General features: G+C 38.5%; 1 protein-coding gene across 2 annotated transcripts in view; it reads left to right on the top strand.

Annotated features, from left to right (window-relative positions):
* Positions 1 to 19,043, top strand: part of cntn4 (contactin 4) — a 325,246-nt gene that overhangs the window by 277,590 nt on the left and 28,613 nt on the right. For both annotated transcript variants that reach the window (XM_028447019.1, XM_028447018.1), the window contains exon 12: positions 6,138 to 6,265. In XM_028447019.1, the coding sequence (XP_028302820.1) occupies positions 6,138 to 6,265 (128 nt within the window). The remainder of the gene's footprint in view (positions 1 to 6,137; positions 6,266 to 19,043) is intronic.

The following is a 19,043-nucleotide window of genomic DNA, read 5'->3' as shown; positions in this document are numbered from 1 at the left end:
TCACGTCATTTACATTGATTTTGAATGTAATCTAGCCACCAGAGTTGATGAAGATGCTTAAATCGCGTTCGGTGTTAGCCGACTTCAGCGACTATAGTCGTTTAAATTGCCCATGATGAGTCGCTTGAACATTGCTCTTTGCTTTTTGGTCCTATGTCGCTCCTGTGACGTGACGACCAAGGATTAGCGTGTGTTTTCGGAGCAGGCGGCAGCACCGAGAGGGCTGTACACTTCTTTTCCAGCTGTACGTTTACAGCACTTATCCTAAACAGCACTACTACTTGTACGGTTTAAATGCTCAACTTACAGAGTTACTAAATAATTTGTTCACTCAAAATATACTTAGAATTTAAAAGGCTTTCTCAATGAGAAAAAGTGTACATCCCTGTCACTGCAGCCTCCGGCTCTACAGACAGTGACGACCGAGGGAGTGACGTGGGGAGAAACTCATTGACAATTGGATGTCCCGACACAGTGTCACTCGAAGTTGTTTGAAAAGATCAACATTTTCAACTCAGATTGTGCGATTGAGTTGCTGGAATTGCGGGAGTCGCATTGCTTGAGGGGACATCGCTTGACGTCATGTCATTTATATTGATTTTCAATGTAATCTTGTCGCCAGAGTCGCTTAAGTCGCGTTTGGTGTAAAAGCATTTTAAGAAGGCACGTTTTGCTGAGATAAATCAGAATCAGATACACCTTTATGATCCCACGGAATTATTACTAAATTCCAGTACAGTTACAAGCTCAATAAATATTACATTCACTGAACAAAGAAAGAAACAAAAATAGTCGGCACCAGGCAGCATTAACAGGGGGGACATTAAGAAAACTGCGGGGGGCACAAAAACACTCTGTTCCGAGTAGCATCAAACCATACATAAATAAATCAAAACCAAAGAATGGATGTTCAGAATCAGAAATGTTTTAATGGCCAAGTACAGTTCTTAGGACAGTACAAGGAATTTGTCTTGGTAGTACGTAAAACATGTACGTATGTGGTGTAATAAATCATGTAATAAATCTACTGGTGCATCTCATTTCTTATGATCAACTTCTGTGTGTGTTGACGGCTGTTGTTAGCGGTATTTATAGCGTACAAATAATTTTTTTTTTACTACCCTAAAAAAAGCTGTCATTTTTTTTTTGCAAAAGTGTCAAATGGTAGAAGTTCTAACATCTATTGTTCCTCACACCAGCCTCACAGTTTATTTAGATACTATTTGGACCGTAACACCGTGAAACAAAACCACAGCGTGAGCAGATTTTTACGAGCTAAAACATCCACAGACTGAATGAAAACATGAGCAGGACCAGAAAACTGCTGAAATAAATCCTAAACAGTCCTATTGTGTGAGGAGACCTGGTCCAGGACCTGGGGAGGGAAACGAGGTGCAGCATACTTCAGTTCTCGCTCTAATTTCTTCATAAATATCACGCAAAGAGAACAAGTTTTTAAGGAAAAACAAAAAAAAAAAGTTTTTTGTTTTTTCTGTATTTCTGTTTTGGTTTTAAATCAGAAAAACAAAACAACCACACTGTTTATTTGTTAATTTGATTTGGTTTTAAAACTGAATAACCAAAGAATGAAGGGTACACGGATTCCTAATGCTATATGAACACAGCCACAAAAACAAAGTTAGCTCGCTAACATACCTTATGAAGTGGTCGCTACAGCATCAGCAGACTCTGCTCCTCCCGACCACAGACGTAGGTTTAAAATCCACTTTCTTGTTCTGTGAGCTTTTTACATTTCTCATCCTTGTGAATTACAATCTTCGGTACTCTATAAAATCTCTTTTCCTTTTCTCGGTTAGAACGATTGATGTCAGATTCTCAAGTTTCCTGCACTCCATCAGAATTTAGCACTCTAGGTTTGTCGCGATGCAGCAATGTGAGTCACATCACGTGAATCAACAGAGCAGGACATAGACATATACACATTATAACAGCTCTAGGGTACGTTCAATAGCACAAACGTTAAACAATTACACCACAGTATATTATATCTATGGAGCAGACTCCCGCCCGCTGTCAGTGAATGGACACATTCAGTTGATAGCCAATCAGATATCTTTGATTTATAAAAAGCTCCCCTGTTGTGGCCGGGAAGAGTGTGTGTGTGGGGGATGGCACAGTAGGTTTGCTGGGGCGGCACTGCCCGCGAATGCCCCCCCATGACGTCAACACTGCAAATATAGAAATATACAACATAGTACAGTTATATAAAAGTATATTGAGTCCTCAGCCAACTACATTGTACAATCCAGAAGCTGTTTTTAAAGTGATTAAAGTCAGGGGTTGTACAGTTTGATTGCCACAGGCAGGAATGATTTCCTGCTGCATTCTGTTGAGCATCGTGATGGATCAGTCTGGTGCTGAAGATGCTCCTGTGGCTGTTGAAGGTCCTCAGCTGTCTCAGAAAATAGAGGCGGCTCCAGACCTTTCCAATCAATCCACGTCCGTCTTCTCCTTCGTTGGGTCATGACGGGGCTTTCTTTACCAGGACTTATGAATAACTCTGAGGTAGGATGAGCTGAAAGAAGTTATCACCAGGAACAGGGATACCTGCGATTCTCTCCCTTTCTAACTGCCATCCCCACCTTTTGTGGAAGAAATGAGTATCAACATCTCAATCGCATAGAGTTATAAAAGTTATTTCAGTTCATTCAATATAGCCTATAACCAAATCTGAAATAAGATGTGACTTTTTAAAAAGATAATAAACATCCCAATGAAAACCCTATTTTTAACACGTAGCCTCATCCATGCAAAATGAAATGTGTTTACAGAGCTTTACTAAGAAAGAATGACATTTTTTTTCTGTTTGTTTAAACTTTGTTTGCCTATAAAGGTGAGCAAATGACCTGCATTTAAGGTGATTACCACAAAAAAGTACAAAAATTAAACTACCTGTACTTAATTATAGCCTAACAACATATACTTTCAGGCCAAAATAGCATTTGTTTGAAAGGCTGCCCACTAAGCAACAAAAGCAGTGATTTAATTATGCTTAAGGAAACCTTTTTTTTTTTCTTCTTAGTATCTTTGTTGCAAAAAGCAACCAAAAGCTGCAAGTCTGCCCACGCAAAAACACAATTTGAGTCAAAAGTAGTTACTTGACGCATATGTTCTACACACCCACTACTGTTGTTCTATCATTAACTTTTTCTCTTGAAAAAAATGTGATGCGACTTTGCCGTAAACAACAAAGCTTTGTAAATAATGTAAAGCCCTTATTTTAATTGTGCTTACTTTGCTTAAAGTTACAGCAAACAACTGAAAGGGATGTGGTGCCATTTTATTGGTAATTTTCTCCAATGTTATCAGCACTAAGGTTTATTGTTATTGCTATACTTTCCAACACTGCAATGCGACTTCATGTAACTAATGGTCATTGTAGTCAACACTTTTCTCTTGCCCTCAGCTAAACCAAGCTGTACATTAAACTACACCCTCCAATACCATGTGGCTTTAACAGTTGCTTGTGGGCTTTAATTGTTGCTGAACTTTCTTTCACATATCGCTCTTTAATGAGACTAAAACTACTGTAACTGTGGATGGAAATGTAACACTTGCTGCAAATATGCGGCATCACATACAAAAGCTTGTAAAAATAAGACTGATTGACTCTTTTGTGTTTGAGCACAGGTGGCATTTTCAAGTACTTTGAATTGTTGAATAGCTCTGCATAATATATCTGTAGCTCTGTGGCAGTGTTAAAGATCTCTGCGCTAAATATCCAACCACACTCATTGTGTATAAACACTTTTCTTGAGGAGGTCAGCCAATCACATCCATTTTAGTTGAATTGCTCTGCACACATCAGACCCTTGTTCATCAAAGGTTGGATGTTCAATTACTTCTATGGTTATTTAGATTGCATTTGGTTTGGCTTTAAATGATTGCTAGAAATATGCCTTTAGGGGGAGCATGGCAGCGTAGTGCATGGGCCGACCGTGCCTCAGTGGTAGATTGGGTCATTCAATATCCAAAGGGTTAGGGGTTTGAATCCTGCTCTATCTAAATCATTGTCGTTGTGTCTTTGGGCAAGGCACTTTAACCACATTGCCTTGTATGAATGGCTATGAATTGTGCATGAATGTTGGTGGTGGTCAGAGGGCACGAAATGGCAGCTACGCCTTTCTCAGTATGGCCCAGGGCAGCTGTGGCTAGATTGTAGGTTACCACCAATGGATGGCTTATGTGAGTAACTGATAATAAATAAATAATGGTTTCTTTATGTACTTTAAATCTCCTTGAAAAAAGTGCCATATCAATCTAAGCCTTTATTATTATTAATATTATTAGTGACCTGGGTTTGATTTTCAGGTTTTCCCCATGTTTCTGTGGGTTTTCTCTGCTTTGCCTACTTCTCACAATCCATAAACACAAATGCTAGGTTAATAAGATCTGCTGAAGTTGCCCGTAGGAGTGAATGGGTGTGTGAATGGTTATTTGCTCTGTATTACAAGATTAGAATTTCATTTAGCAGACGCTTTTATCCAAAGTGACGTACAACATGAGCAGTCAGGGTTAAGGGACTTTCTCAACATCCCACAGTGATGGCCCATGTTGGATTTAAACTAGTGACCCTTCGATTACATACCCACTTCCTTAACCGTTGCACCACCACCATCCAGGGTGTATCCGGCCTTATATCCAATGTTAGCTGGAGATATGCACCAGCAGAACCCTCTGAATAAGCAGATGGACTGATGTCACATTCACGTATTAATTGAATGACTCTGTTTTATCATTCACAAAATAAAGAAACCCACCTGTCCTACCACTGCTTGAATTCTAAATAATTTAACTTCATGAATAACATCCAGACCTGATTGCTGACGATGTTCGACCTCAAAAACTATCATCAGATGCTGAAATGTAAAGGCATTCTGAAAGCAGATTGAAAAACTGCTTAATGGCATTCATTAAGGGTAAGGGTTGGTCAGAAAGCCCATTTCTGAACCTTTTTGGAATTTACTGAAGCAGAGCAAGAACCAATTCGCACTAATGAAGATACATCTTCAATTACAATGTAGCTTTTTCAGGGTCGTGGGGCATTGGAGCCTTTGCCAGCTGACTTAGTGCACAGGGCAAGGTACGCCCAGGAAATCACAGAGGACAGACATTCAAAGACGCGCACAGTTTTACACACAGTTTAGCGACTCCCAACTCCACATTTGAAAACCTACACCGTCAGGGAGAACACAATTTTTCACAGAAGCATTAAACACCAATCTTTTACTGAAATGCAGCAGTGTTAATATTTTTAAAGAATAATTCCCAAAAGGTGATTTTTTTTTTTTTTTAAGGGTTTTTTATATTAAAAAAAACCATGACAGCAGAGATGAAGACCCAGACTTTGAATTCATAAAACAAATGTATTCTCTGTTTGAAGCAGAAAGACTGGTATGTATTAGATGAACACTCATTACCACAATTAGATATTCCAGACTTGACTTAAGATCCAAGGCCGAAGACTAGAACGCTAAACACATTGGGTTGTAGGACTCATCTAGGCAAAATCTGGACTTCAAATGCTTTGTCAAAGAACTAAGTAGTTCTGAATTCTGCACCTGAACTACAAAGTAACAGCAGATGTGTTGACTATTTTGTCCACAATAGATGAAGATTTTTTTTTTCACTCTGTGGCTCATCCTTCCCCTGCTCTTTGTTGGGCTGTAATATTTACTGTCTGCAGATTCAGCAGAGCATTTATGATGGTTAAAATTCAGTGTACTCTGATGAGGTGGCGCTCCCTTGATTTCTCACTGTACTTTCCTCTTCAAGGGCACAATTTCCATCTTTCCTTGTTATTTAGAAAATGTCAACTTTAGTGAGCAACTTTTGACCTTTTTTCAAGCACGCATGGTCATTGTTTAAAGGGCACAGAGCCACTGTTGTCCCAGATACCTTCAAGTCTTGCTCTGAATTAATCACCCTGAAACTACAGTACAACTTCCCTTCGTCATCCTCAAATTAGTTGAATAAAATTAGACAGTCTGAGAAATGTTATTTGCACATTATTAGTCATCTTTTATGCCTTCGCAATGTTTCATAGCTTAAACGTAACCCTGAATGTACTTCCTTGTTGTGTTAATCTCTCTTTATTTTATTTTTTTTAATCACAGGATCACCATCCTGGAAAACGGTAACCTTCGAATATGGAATGCAACCAAATCGGATGAGGGGCTCTACACCTGTGTGGCAAGAAACCAGTTTGGTGTAGCAAGCAGCACAGGAAGTGTGACAATTAAAGGTATTTTCTTTCTCTTTTTTCAGATTTAGTCACTGGCTGTGTTAAAAAACTAACGTACTAATCATACTAAGTCTGACGTCAAAATTGGTATGTAGTGCGTTCACATTAGATAGTATGGAAAGATTGAGTATGCAAGAAATATTCGGATATATACTATATTGGGACATTTTTTAAGTATTCACGGTAGGCACACTAGTCACACTCAACAGCCCCATGATGCATTGCTAGTGGAACATAAAAACGTCCAGGGACTGGCTTCAAGCTAAAAATCAAACATCCCCTTTTCAAAACAAAATAATTTCTTATTGTCTTCTATTAGTTTTTAACCCTTTTGTAAATAGAGCTCTTATTTTGAAGTGCCAGTAGCACAATGGTGGGTCTCCAAAAATCTCTGAAATGTCAGCATGAAATGTGTTTCCGCAAGTTTTATGGATCAAATGACCACATGTTGATATTCTACTTGGTCACTTTCTCACTTAAAATTCTTTCAGAAATTCCAAAGGTGGCGATTCAAGGATATTTGCCTCAGTGTGCTTCCAGAAATGCATCTTGGAAAACTTGGAAGTATATACTCATTTACTTTGTAGTGCATAGTACGGAGTATGTCATTTCAAACACAGCCACTGTCATTCTCTTGAGGCTCAGGCTGGAGGCATCCAAGTATGTTCTTGTGCACTGTATGGCAAACAAAGCTGTAAAAGACTCCATTATTCTGCTTGAAAAACAAGCCCTGGTATTTAATTTCATATCTAGGAGGAAAGAAACAGATTTGTGAGTTATTTTGCTGCCTTGGTGCTCTTCGTCTAGTCTGACGTCACTTATAGGAAGGCTTTTTACTTGGTGTCCTCACTAGAGAGACAAAATCACCTCGCTTTATGATGCGTCTTTGCAGGAATCGGAAAACTCTGGTGGCTGCTTCCTGTAGGAATATCTCCTGGTGTTGTTAGATAATCCAGGCTGGGGATTACTTTTCTGCTCCGGTGGTGTGACTTATTATACTTCATTAAAAATGAATGTGAGCTGTAGATAAAGTGCTGTACATTTGGCGACTTTATTCCACGTAATGCTGTTCTACTGTCCCATTTCCTCGGGGGATCATGTTCTCACCTCCATGTGTTCCCTGGAGACATGCTGATGTTCAGTGAAATGTACCCCTACTGCTACCTCTTTTTTCACTGTGGTCCTATGGGTCATTTGTGTTAATGTTATTTGTTCAGCCTTGACCTTCCTTGTATGTCTGCTTTGCGGATTTATAGAATATTCAATATGCAGGTGTTATTTTTTGAAAGTTTTCACCCTAGATTTTAATTTTTTTTTTAAATAGCATCAATGCCCCCTTCAAAAAATGTGTAAGAAATAAATTGCGTGCATGGATGGCTCTCAACTTCCTGCACTTTAATTAGCTTTTTCTTTGGAAAATTATTTGATTTGCACTTGGGGCAAATTGAAGCCATTGAAGCCGTGCATGTCACCATTTGTGTGTAAGCAGGACTGAGCTTTTGAATAGTCACTTTCTGAGCAACTCTACACAAATGGGCTGATTTGTGGCCTTCTTATGCATATTCATGAGTGGGCGTGTCTATAGACGGGACACTGACTTCCTACTCCCCGCATGGTGACGTAGGGGCAGAGGATGGCCCGCCATCCTCCTACCCACTCAGTAGCCGAGTTCATGCTGCTTTATAAACACGAGACAGAGTGTGGGGGCGGGGCTTTCGCCGGTACATACATAGAAAATACATAAATAGCACTGCACGAAGGACCCTGAAATGCTCACCTTTGTGGGTGTGTCTGCTTACATGTCAATCACGGCAGAGAGCTTCCTGGAGGCGCGGCTTCTCCAGCTCAGTGCCGCGTCACATTCGTCATCAAAGTAGGATGCGTCATCAAATTGAGCTCGCCCTGCAGTGAGAAAGAAGCAAATCACCCTCTAACTAACAATTGAGGGAATCAATGAGAAAAAAACACTTTGGCCATGTGTATGAAGCCCAAATAGCACTTTTATGATGTTTAAAGCACTGAAAAGTCAATTTACCTTAACACGGGCCCTTTGACAAGCTTTGAAAACTATGCTAATGGTGATCAAAAAACAACAAAGTGTAATGAAAGTTAAGTCTACTGACCTATACCAATGGTGTTTTGACACCGGTATAGTCCCGGACATGGGCCAAAAGGCCGGAGAACAGCTGACAATTCTATCTCCTTGGTTTGGCTTGGTTTGTGTTCACAGCACACTTTTTGATCCGCTCCAAACAGCCTCTGATGCAGTTGCATGAGCTAGTCGCTTGGAGCGCCATTACATTATTTCCACCTTTTCCGCCTGTTCTTTCACAGCATTGAACAATGGAGCAGAAACAAATTGCCATGGTTCTCTTGCAGCCTACAATGTCGTGCTCTCAACATTATCTTCCACACCTCCTGCGTTTGGTCCAAGCTGAGAGCATTTGTGTTCACAGCTCACCTGAATCGCTCGAGACTTTGATTGGAAACACTCCGACTCCGGCCAAAACAAATAGTCTAGAACAGTGATTTTCAAACGTTGTACAGTGTGTACCACCTAAGAAAATATCAAGCTATCCGTGTACCAACATTCAGGGGCGAAGTCTGACTCATTTTGAGCCTTGGAGCTCCATGCCTCATTCCGGCCCACTTTAGATCACAACATAATGTTAAGATAATGTATCGGTAAATGCAACCTTAGATGTTAAGTTTACAATAGCATGCTTTTCTGTAAGGCTTGTAATTCAGTGTATTTTTCTAAAATGTTTTCAACTGAGGGAACACTTCTGGACACATTGTTGGGCAGTAATTGTGTGGCTCAGTATACTAAGGGACTGGTCATACTGGAACAGCATTGCTTCAGATTTGAGTCAGTATGTTTGTTAAAACCTTTATGTTTGTCTCATAATGTTGTTTCACATCAACACTTTTAACAAGTGTGAACGTTTGTGAAGAGATGGGATGTACTGTCGGAAGTAAAAACTGAAAATCAGTCATTTTTGGATTCAATGCTTTTTTCTATTCACTGTTGGCTCAGAGTTCCTTATTTTTCATCAAAGCTCCGCCTCACTTGTCACTTTTTCAACTTTCTCTGACGCTATTGTGTGAGTCTCTCCCTTACTCCAACTCTGTCAACTGTGTCTCTCCCTTTCTCCACTTCGTCGTCTGTTTCTTTTACTTTTTCTCCATAATGTGATGTTTCTTTTTTTCTTCTGCTTTCTCGTGTGGTATTTTTCTCTAGGTTTCTGCTCTAAAGTTACAATATCTGTGTCCGGTAATACACAAATCTGATTGGTTGAGCCGTGTGACATGGGACTTCGTAACTTGTAAGCAATTGGTTTAAAAAAGACTGCAATAGGCAAAAAATAGAAATGGTACATTATGTCCTAATTCAATTGAAATATTGAACTTCTGTTTGGTCTGTAGGTCCGGTAGGACCCCTGTGGGCCCGATCTGGACCGGTGTTCGCCTTTTGGTGATCTCTGCTCTAAACTTCGTGTGTTCACACTGGCCTAAACACGGCGTACTTTCCAGGCAAACAAATCCTAGATCGTTTTAACCACTCTAGGAGTAATCGGTGAATAACTAATACAAGGCTAATGTTTTTGTATATCTCATTTCATGCACTAGCCAACTCAATGAGTTTAGAACAAGACAACATGAACTATCAAATAATTTTTAAAAACGGATTTCTATAATTGAAATCTAGATATTTGAAAAATATCATGTTTATATTTACACTAAATTCTTGAACAATATGTACAATTGCATTTTACCCAACAAAATATTTGACATTCTAGGTCTAGGAGCCCTGTGAGTTGTAATGGTTTGATGGTTGTTGTTTTCTCCCTTTTTCTTTTTCTGTTTTTGGCATTTGTGCCAAAATCTATCAATAAAGTATATTATATAAATTATATATTATGTATTACTTGTACATGGATTATGGGTGTAACTGATGGAATACCAGATGAATCAAAGGAACTACCTCTTTTATTCCTAAACACACATTCCTAAATGCTTCTCTGTTTAATAAAGAAAAGAAAAGCTAATTAAAAGCCATTATTCATATGTACAGCAGCACCCAAGGAATACAGGGGAAGTAAGACTCAGTCAGTTCTTTTTTTGTTTTTAAACCAAAAATAATTTGTGCTGCTGAGTGGTTAAATCACCTAAAACCACAGTGTTACCTTGAGAGCAGGTCCATGCTTTGCAATGTTCTTCATATCATATTTTTATCTGGCAAATGAGAGAGAAACCTGCTCAGAGCAAGTCAAATGATTGATGTGAAACTTTTGATCAGTCAAAAAGTGAACCTAACACATCCAACAAAGAGAGGAAATAATCTTTTTTCATGGTGTCCTGAAGTCAAAGCCTCTCCTTTCCTGTGTAATTTATGATTTTTTGCTCTAGCGTTCAACCCATTTATTGTGTGTGTCTTCAACGTATTGCCTACTTGTAACATTGTTTAAAATGCAGTGTCAACAGAAAACATGTCTGTGTCTTGAGATTTCCACAATGTTTCATTGAGTTGCCAGAAAAACCAGAACTAATTGACTTTTTAGCCTTATAGGCATGCGTAGTATTGAATACTTTGAAGACAACATTGATTAATGTCAATGTGAATAACAGCAAAAGGGAAAAATCCTTCATTATGTCAATGAATGTAATTCCCCCTTGCACCAGATGCACATCACATAATGGAATTTTAAATAACTCTGTACCATCTATGTCTTCTGTAAATCACTATCAAGGCATGTTTCCCTTTTCTGTTGAATTATGAAAGAGGGATTTCATATATTATGAATGCTTGAAAGTCAGCGGCAGTCAAGGATGTGGGTAAAGATGGGAGTGCTCCTAGCCACTCATTTATGCTGATACCTCACTCTGCCTCCTATTGACAAGTCTGCATCTCACCCAGAATCATTGACGGTATGAAAGCGATTGGATAAAAGAAGTGGTACATGTTTAGGGCTTTTCATCCATTCTGGTAGGTGTTAATTGTAGTGAAAGTGCAACCTTGAAAGCTTTGAAATGCAATGTGTTGGTTGCTTTCTCGACATATACTTTCCATTCATCACAGGTTATAAAATGAAAATGGGAAAATGGGAAAGTAGAGCCCACACAAACCTACATTACCACAACCACCAGCTAATCTGTGTGAGTGGGTCTCTATGTAGGTGCAAGTCGATGGCCTATAGTGAGATTTTTCAGTCAAGCTCCAAAGAAAAACATATTTCTTTTCAAGCATAAATAAGCCACTCTGTTATTCCAGCACTTAATATTCCAGGGTGAAAAAATGCAGGTTTTATTTGACACTGGCACTCACTGGCTTTCTTTCTACTATCTTATGTTATCGTGTGCCGATAAAGAAATGTTCACATAATCAGAGGTCTTTCTGTCATGATCAATATTGTTTGCTAAATTGGACGGGTTCATTTACTTGAACAACTCGGATTACAATTGGAAACCTGTTTAGCGAGAGGGAAATTTGTGCTGTGGGATCAACCCTTATGGGAGATGACAGTAGTTTATTCAAATTGACTCTGGTTCTATGAGTGCAGAGAAGCAACTGTCACAAAGCATTCAGTGTTTCTTGGTGTTAAAAAGCCATCACATACACAGTGGAGGAGCTCTCACAGCAGATAAGCTCTGTTAATGTCCTTGTCATGCAAACACCGGGGGAATAATAGCAGATTAATTACACTTTAATAGATGTGCTCCTTGATTTTGATTATGCTGCAGATAAGCTGTTGCAATTAGGACTGATGCTCATTCCAGGTGGTCAGGGGACTCAAAGCACCTGACTGAAGCATTTACTTCCACTTTGTGATTCACTTGGTCTATTTGGAGTTTTTTGATTGTTTTTTTTTTCTAAAAATCCTGATTAGAATTAGAATTTGGCTCTAGGAGTTGTCTAAAAATCTCATTTTTCAGATGTGCACATCATGCAACCAGAGTTCGATAGTGAATCACATAGGCTATGTTCACACTGCCGATCAATTACGATTATTTTTGCCCACATGTGACATTTTTTTCATGTCAATGTGAACAGTAAAATTCAGATTTTTACTAATCCAACCCAGGCCACTTTCATATGTGGATTATCCAATATGTATCTGATGTTTTACAATGCAGTCTGAACGGCGAGGTCGCATTCTACCCGACCTTTACGTCCTCAAAATGCGATAGAGTCATAATTCTGCATCCTAGACGGAGCGGCGGTGGAAGCAGAGCGAGTTCTTAAAATGACTAAATATTTATTATATTATTCTATACATGTTATCAGTGCCAGACACACCCTTAGACGAGATACCTCCATATTTACTTCCGTAAACAGTGCGTGCCCGCGTGCGCACAGAGCACCTCGGGACCTCCTTTGCGCATGCGGGTCACTTCAGGGTCGCATTCCGTTCATACTCCAAACTGAATTTAATGTGTAAATATGAACAAGCACACCAAATATCAGATTTTTCAAAACTATTCAAATTTAGCATTAAGACCTGCACCGTCAACGTAGCCAAAGACTGTCTACATGGTTATTACTTTAATTAGGGGGTTGCAAATACAATTTTAGGATATACAAAATATATAATATTGTTTGTCAAATTACCCCTAAATGTGTTTAAAGTACATTATCATCTTATAACTATTTACAGGGGAACAAACAAAAACAAACCCACAACAATATCAATCGATATATAAATAAACATCCTATCCCAACATAATTAAATAATAGAACACGATATACCGTATATTTATCTCCATGAAAATAACAGGTTAAGCCCACTTTTAATGGGATGCCCCACTAGATGCATTCCAACATTAAACATCATAATACTTATCCAACTTGCCTAAAGTGTCATATTTTGGCACCTGCGGCCAAGCAAACCTGAAGCACATATTGGACTTACTAACGGTTTGCCGTCTAAATTTTTGCTTGTGTTCTACGTTGCTTCGGACCAAAGCATACATATATATATATATATATATATATATATATATATGTGTGTGTGTGTATATGTAGCCCAAGCAAAGCAAGTGATTCCTGAATGATTTACAAGAAAAACACTTTTTTAGAGGAGGTTCTAAATAAAACTCCAAAACAGACAAACAAATAGATGGCCCTATTAATTATTTATTCTATACAGTATGTGAACCAAAAGCCCTGACTACCAGTATCTGATTTCTCAGAAATGAGGTCAAAGGGTGCAACAGACACCAACAACTAAACAAGTGTTTTTAGACTTGAAAGATCAATCTTACAGAGACCGACAAATTAAATAAATTTAAATTAAATTAAATTGGGCTTTTTGCCTTTATTGGACATGTATATGTTGTTACACAACCAAAACTCCATGTAAAGCATGAAAGATATGAATCCAACAGCAGTGTTCTCCAACCACCGTGACTATTCCATGTACCATTTGGTATTGAGCCCCAAAGAAAATTTTTGAAAATTAATTTTAGATCATTTTTATATATGTGTAGTTTTTTTGGGGGGAAAATGTCACTTCCAATTCCACTTGTGCCAAGATCTCCTCATTTGACTGCATTTGATTGGACTCAGTGATTACTGCACGGGAGTCACATGCACCCCCATCCAACCCCACCCCCAGTGGAACAGACAAAAGCTTGAGGATCACTGCATCACAAGAGCTTTTTATACGCACGGGATCACTTTCTCCAGAATGTCACATGAGCAGTAACACATTTTTGTGATTACTTTTTTAAGGCATCTTCTCACAAAACAGAGAAAGGGGGTATAATGGAAGAAAATTATTAGATTAATAAATGTTATTAATATTAAATGATAGTTTTCCAGTTATGTAGCACATTACCACTGATAGTCTGGCATTACCACAATGTACTGTCTTACCATTAGCAGTTAAAGTTGGAGAAGTAGGATGAATTGTTTTTTGGATCTATTGTGATTACCATACAACAAAAACAAATCATCATCTAAAACATATCATTGTTATGTTGATGCTGTTTCCCACTAATATCCCATCTGCTTGCTAATTTAGGATAATTACTGGATTCCTGATGCAGAAAATAAGTGTCTGAAACTTTGAAAAGGTTTTAAACACATTTAAAATTTCAATTGTTTCAAGGATTAGGAACATACTTTGGGACTTTGGGACCGATTCCCAGCCAAAAAACTGTTTTCAGTACCTTAAAATATGGTTAAGAGCAAAATCTCAGGTTGCTTTACTTGTAAACACCCCCTCAGGACACAACAGTGGACTGTGGCCAACATTTCATTTTGAAAGTGTGACAGCCAATAAACAAGACCCAATCAATCATTCTGTTGCTGACTTCATTTTATAGAGCTGCACCTGCTGTGATAGTTTCCTCAGATTTTGATTATATCCTCAAGCTTCTTTGTGTTTAGCCTTTTTTAAAGGACAGGTGATGTTCTTTTATTACAAATACCAATACTGTAGAAAATATTGATCTGCGTTCAGGCCATTTCTACTGCTGCAGCGTTTGTGGGCGTTATTTGTCGCTTCAACGGAGAGATTTTGTTAATGTCCTTCAGTTAAGTTGATCAGCATGAGTACAGACTGGAATCAGATCAAACATCTCTGTACAGATCTGAAAATAGCTCTGCACCAATGTTTCCCATCCATCCTGATGTAGCCTAAGAGGAGCCACACAGAGAAATAGGTGAAACTGCCTGAAGGCAGGTGTGCCAAGCTTGTGGCATCGTATTCAAAAAGATTTGAAGCTGCATTTTCTTCTACAGGTATATCAACAAAATATTGAACAACGGTTGTGAAATACGTAGGCTACATGTGATTTCTGAATTTGATTTTAATTGATTTTGAATACTGTAAATTTCCCAATATGTGAAAAACTCTGTTCATGCTGTCACTACATGTTTTGGGTAGATTTTGAAGATAGAGAGTATTTTAATCACTTGTGCAATCAGGCCATCCATCCATCCATCCATTTTCATACCCGCTTATTCCCGTTTAACAGGGTCGCGGGGGTCTGCCGGTGCCAATCTCCGGCTCTCATAGGGTGCTGGGCGGGGGTACACCCTGGACAGGGCGTCAGTCCATCACAGGGCAACACAGACAGAGATAACCATTCACTCTCTCATTCACTCCTATGGGCAATTTAGAGACTCCCATCAACCTTACAGTCATGTTTTTGGATTGTGGGAGGAAGCCGGAGTACCCGGAGGAAACCCACGCAGCACGGGGAGAACATGCAAACTCCACACAGAAAGGACCCAAGTCCACCCCAGGGCTTGAACCCAGGACCGTCTTGCTGTGAGGCGGACGTGCTAACCACTAAGCCACCGTGCGCCCGCAATCAGGCCGTAACATAACAAATTGTAGGTAATATGACTACAATCCTGGTGCAATCCTGAATAAAACAACCCTACTGAGTGATCTGTCTGTTCTCTTGGGATTTAAAATATGTTTTTTTTAAAAAAAAGACAAATATGTTTTTAAAATCGTCCTGTTTAGAAAAATGAGTTGCTTCAATGAAATGGAAAAGATGAGAACTTTAAAGAAAATTTAATGTCTCTTGATTTGCTAAAGTCTTACTTGCTGATAATTCATCTAATTCCTATCCTTAATCTCACAATATAGTCGGACTTCATATTTCACTTATTCTACTGAACTGAAACCTACAGGTCTGACAGGCATTAGGTATTTATATCTGTGCCCGACCTGAACCGACGGTTAAAACATATTTTTTTTCCACATACAAATGACACATTTATTGCTTTTATTAACAGACAGCTGCTAATGTCAACATCAGATCAGCGCACAGGGAAACAATCGCACATCAAACACAGGTGCAGTGCACGCATAAGTGATTGAAAATATGTACGTGATCTACGTATCAAATATAAGGATAATCCATGTTCTTGTGCAGAAAAAGGATTGATTCAACAGTGGATGCTTCAAGCCTGTCTCAATTCTGCACACAGCACTCACTGCTGCCTACAGCTGTTGCTATAAAGTGACGTCCTCCTTGACCGTTCACACTGAGGTCGCATTGAAAAAGATCAGATCTGTATCTGATTCAGGACCACATATGAAAGTGGCCTAAATCAGTTTTGAAATAAATGGATTTTGGCCAGATTTGAGTGTTAACACTGCTTTTAAAAAATCAGATCTGGTCACTTAACCCCCCAAAAATAGGATTTGGGCCACTTTTTCCTGCAGTGTGAACGCAGCCTAATACTGTTTTTCTTCCTCGGTGCTGGTCTCACAGAACTGCCTGCATGATAATGATCTCACTTGCTTTTTCCACAACAGAGATTTTCTCTTATGATGCTGCTCACTAAGAAAGATAGCGGTGCTTGTTGCTTTTGTAGACTTTTAGACTTGGAAATTTATGACAGACAATACATCATTTGACCAATTTATACACTCCTCACTCCTTTACACTGGAGCGAGAAAATGGATCATTGGTGTGGAATGAACGCTATGTGAGATTCCTGACAGTCATATAAAAAAAATAATAATAAGCAGCCATCTGTCAGTAATCCAGCAGGTTGCTACAGATGTGCCACAGCACAATATGTGAGTACTGGAAGGATTGTACACCTCTGTGCTAAGTGATGTAAGCAAAGCTTTACTACATGTTGAAGTTTGTCCTTGAGAATTCAGTGTTAAGTCCTTGAGAGAATACGTGTCAGGCAAGTTTGTGATGTGCTGATAAAAGTGTTCTACTTGGTTTGTTGTTTTGAAAAGGAAGGAGTAAGGCAGCTATATGTAGTGATTTCTTTTTCATAGGGTTACTATCTTTTTTGTTCTTAAATGACCCAGAAGATTATACTGAAGACTGAGGATTTTATTCTCCAAGGTGATGTACAGTATAATGTTCCAGAGATTTTCCTTGAAATTCATGCTATGAACCTTTGCCTGCTGTGCACTGTCAGAATGTGTCAATCCTTTTAAGGAAAGTCCTTTGACCCACCATTGAAAATCGCTTTTACTCTTTAAGTGTTTGTTTTCCTTAAAACGGGATGCCTGTGGATCATCTGCCTATGTCTGGGTTTGAAGGACTTGAAGTGTGAAGATGAAGCTCTGCTCTGGGGATTTCTTTTTTTTTTTTTAAATCATGTGGTAAATGGTCTTTCTGAATGCAGTATTCAGCATCACTTACCTTGGGAGTACAAAGGTACTGTATAGGGTCTATATGCACACTCAGGGAGAGAAAACTTCAGATCATTAAAGCAAGCAATGACTGTTTATATTGTTTGTGGATGGACCATTCAAACAAGTCATGCTAGCAGCCCTTATCATTATGCTACCAGCTGAGTGGTTTTTATTCTAGGTTTCAAGGGTTGTTATTTTTTTAAATCAAAAATGCTTTAAAAATCATTCTTTTTTTTAACTGTTTATTTTGTATTTATATATACTGTACATGTTTTATACAAGTTTTTTAGTGGTAATGACAGGTTTCTTTTAAATTGATTTACTTTCCCAAAGACGGAGCGCTGAATTGGGTGTGCATGCATTTAGATTGCACTTGTTGTGTGTTGCCTGTTGCACGTGATTAACTAAGATTGCTAACTGACATTTTAGGCCCTGGGTACAAACCATCTTGTTGGGCCCCTACTGTAAGTTATGTACACTTTTTAACTGTACAAGTATTCTTGCATTATTACATCAGCTTTCTTTTTTCTTCACATAACCCAGAAGTTCCTGACCATTTTTGGGTCGTGACCCCATGATATAATTATTTTTATTTAAATCTTTAATTATTGTTGTTTTTTCATTTTTTTTCTTCTTTTTTTAAAAATTACTAGACATTATAGATGACCCCATTTTGATTTGAGGCGACCCCACATTGGGTCCTAACCCTAAGTTTTGAGAGATAACCCATGGAGGAGATGGAGGTACACACACACGCACACACACACACACACACACACACACACACACACAAAAATATAAAAAACGAGTAAAATAAAACAAAAAACTAAGCAGTATTTATACAAAAAATACACCAAATGACAACAGAAATGCACAAAAATATACAAAAGGCTCCAAAAACACACAAAATGACTCCATAAAACATACATTACAGAAAAATACACCAAATAACAACAAAAATATGAAAATGACTCAAAATCTACAAAACTAAATTTTCAAACAAAAAATACACAAAATGACTCCAGAATCACACTACAATGGCAACAAAAAAACAATAATTGTACAAAAAATGCACAAAAACACAACAGAAAGATAAAAAAAATACACATAATGACTCCAAAAAACATCGTTGTACATCCAACCTTCAAAAGTACTCATTTGGCCATAATTGACAACTCTACTTAAACTCCCATTATATGAATACATATACTTCCAACGGGCACTGTACTAGTGTTAATAGATTAAGTAAACAAAACAAATAAATATAATCAGAAGTAGCGTCTGCAACGTAGCGTCTCCTCCTCACTACGTTGCATCCGTCTGCCCATCTAACGCAGTAAATAAATTCACAAAGCAGCCATAACATTGGCTCCAGGTTCGATAAATCCTTTTCCGTGTGCTAAATTTATCTGTTGGCAACTCCTTCTCCCAATGTTCTACAAATCCACCCCAATTACATACTCGGTAGAGGTGAACGCTCTTAAATAGAGTTTTTGACCCTCTTGATGCAATCAACGACGCGTTTTTACACACCAAAACCTTTACGAAATCAGGCCCTCTGTCATTTCTATTAGATGGCTGGTGCCTTGAGAAAGAGAGAGATCTATTAGACCATCATTAATTTATCTTTTAACCGATTGTTGCTGTTCACT

The sequence above is a fragment of the Gouania willdenowi genome, chromosome 5, assembly GCF_900634775.1.
Source record: "Gouania willdenowi chromosome 5, fGouWil2.1, whole genome shotgun sequence".
Classification (NCBI taxonomy): domain Eukaryota; kingdom Metazoa; phylum Chordata; class Actinopteri; order Blenniiformes; family Gobiesocidae; genus Gouania; species Gouania willdenowi.
Note: the sequence above shows the minus strand (reverse complement) of the source record. Positions and strands in the feature narration are given on the sequence as shown.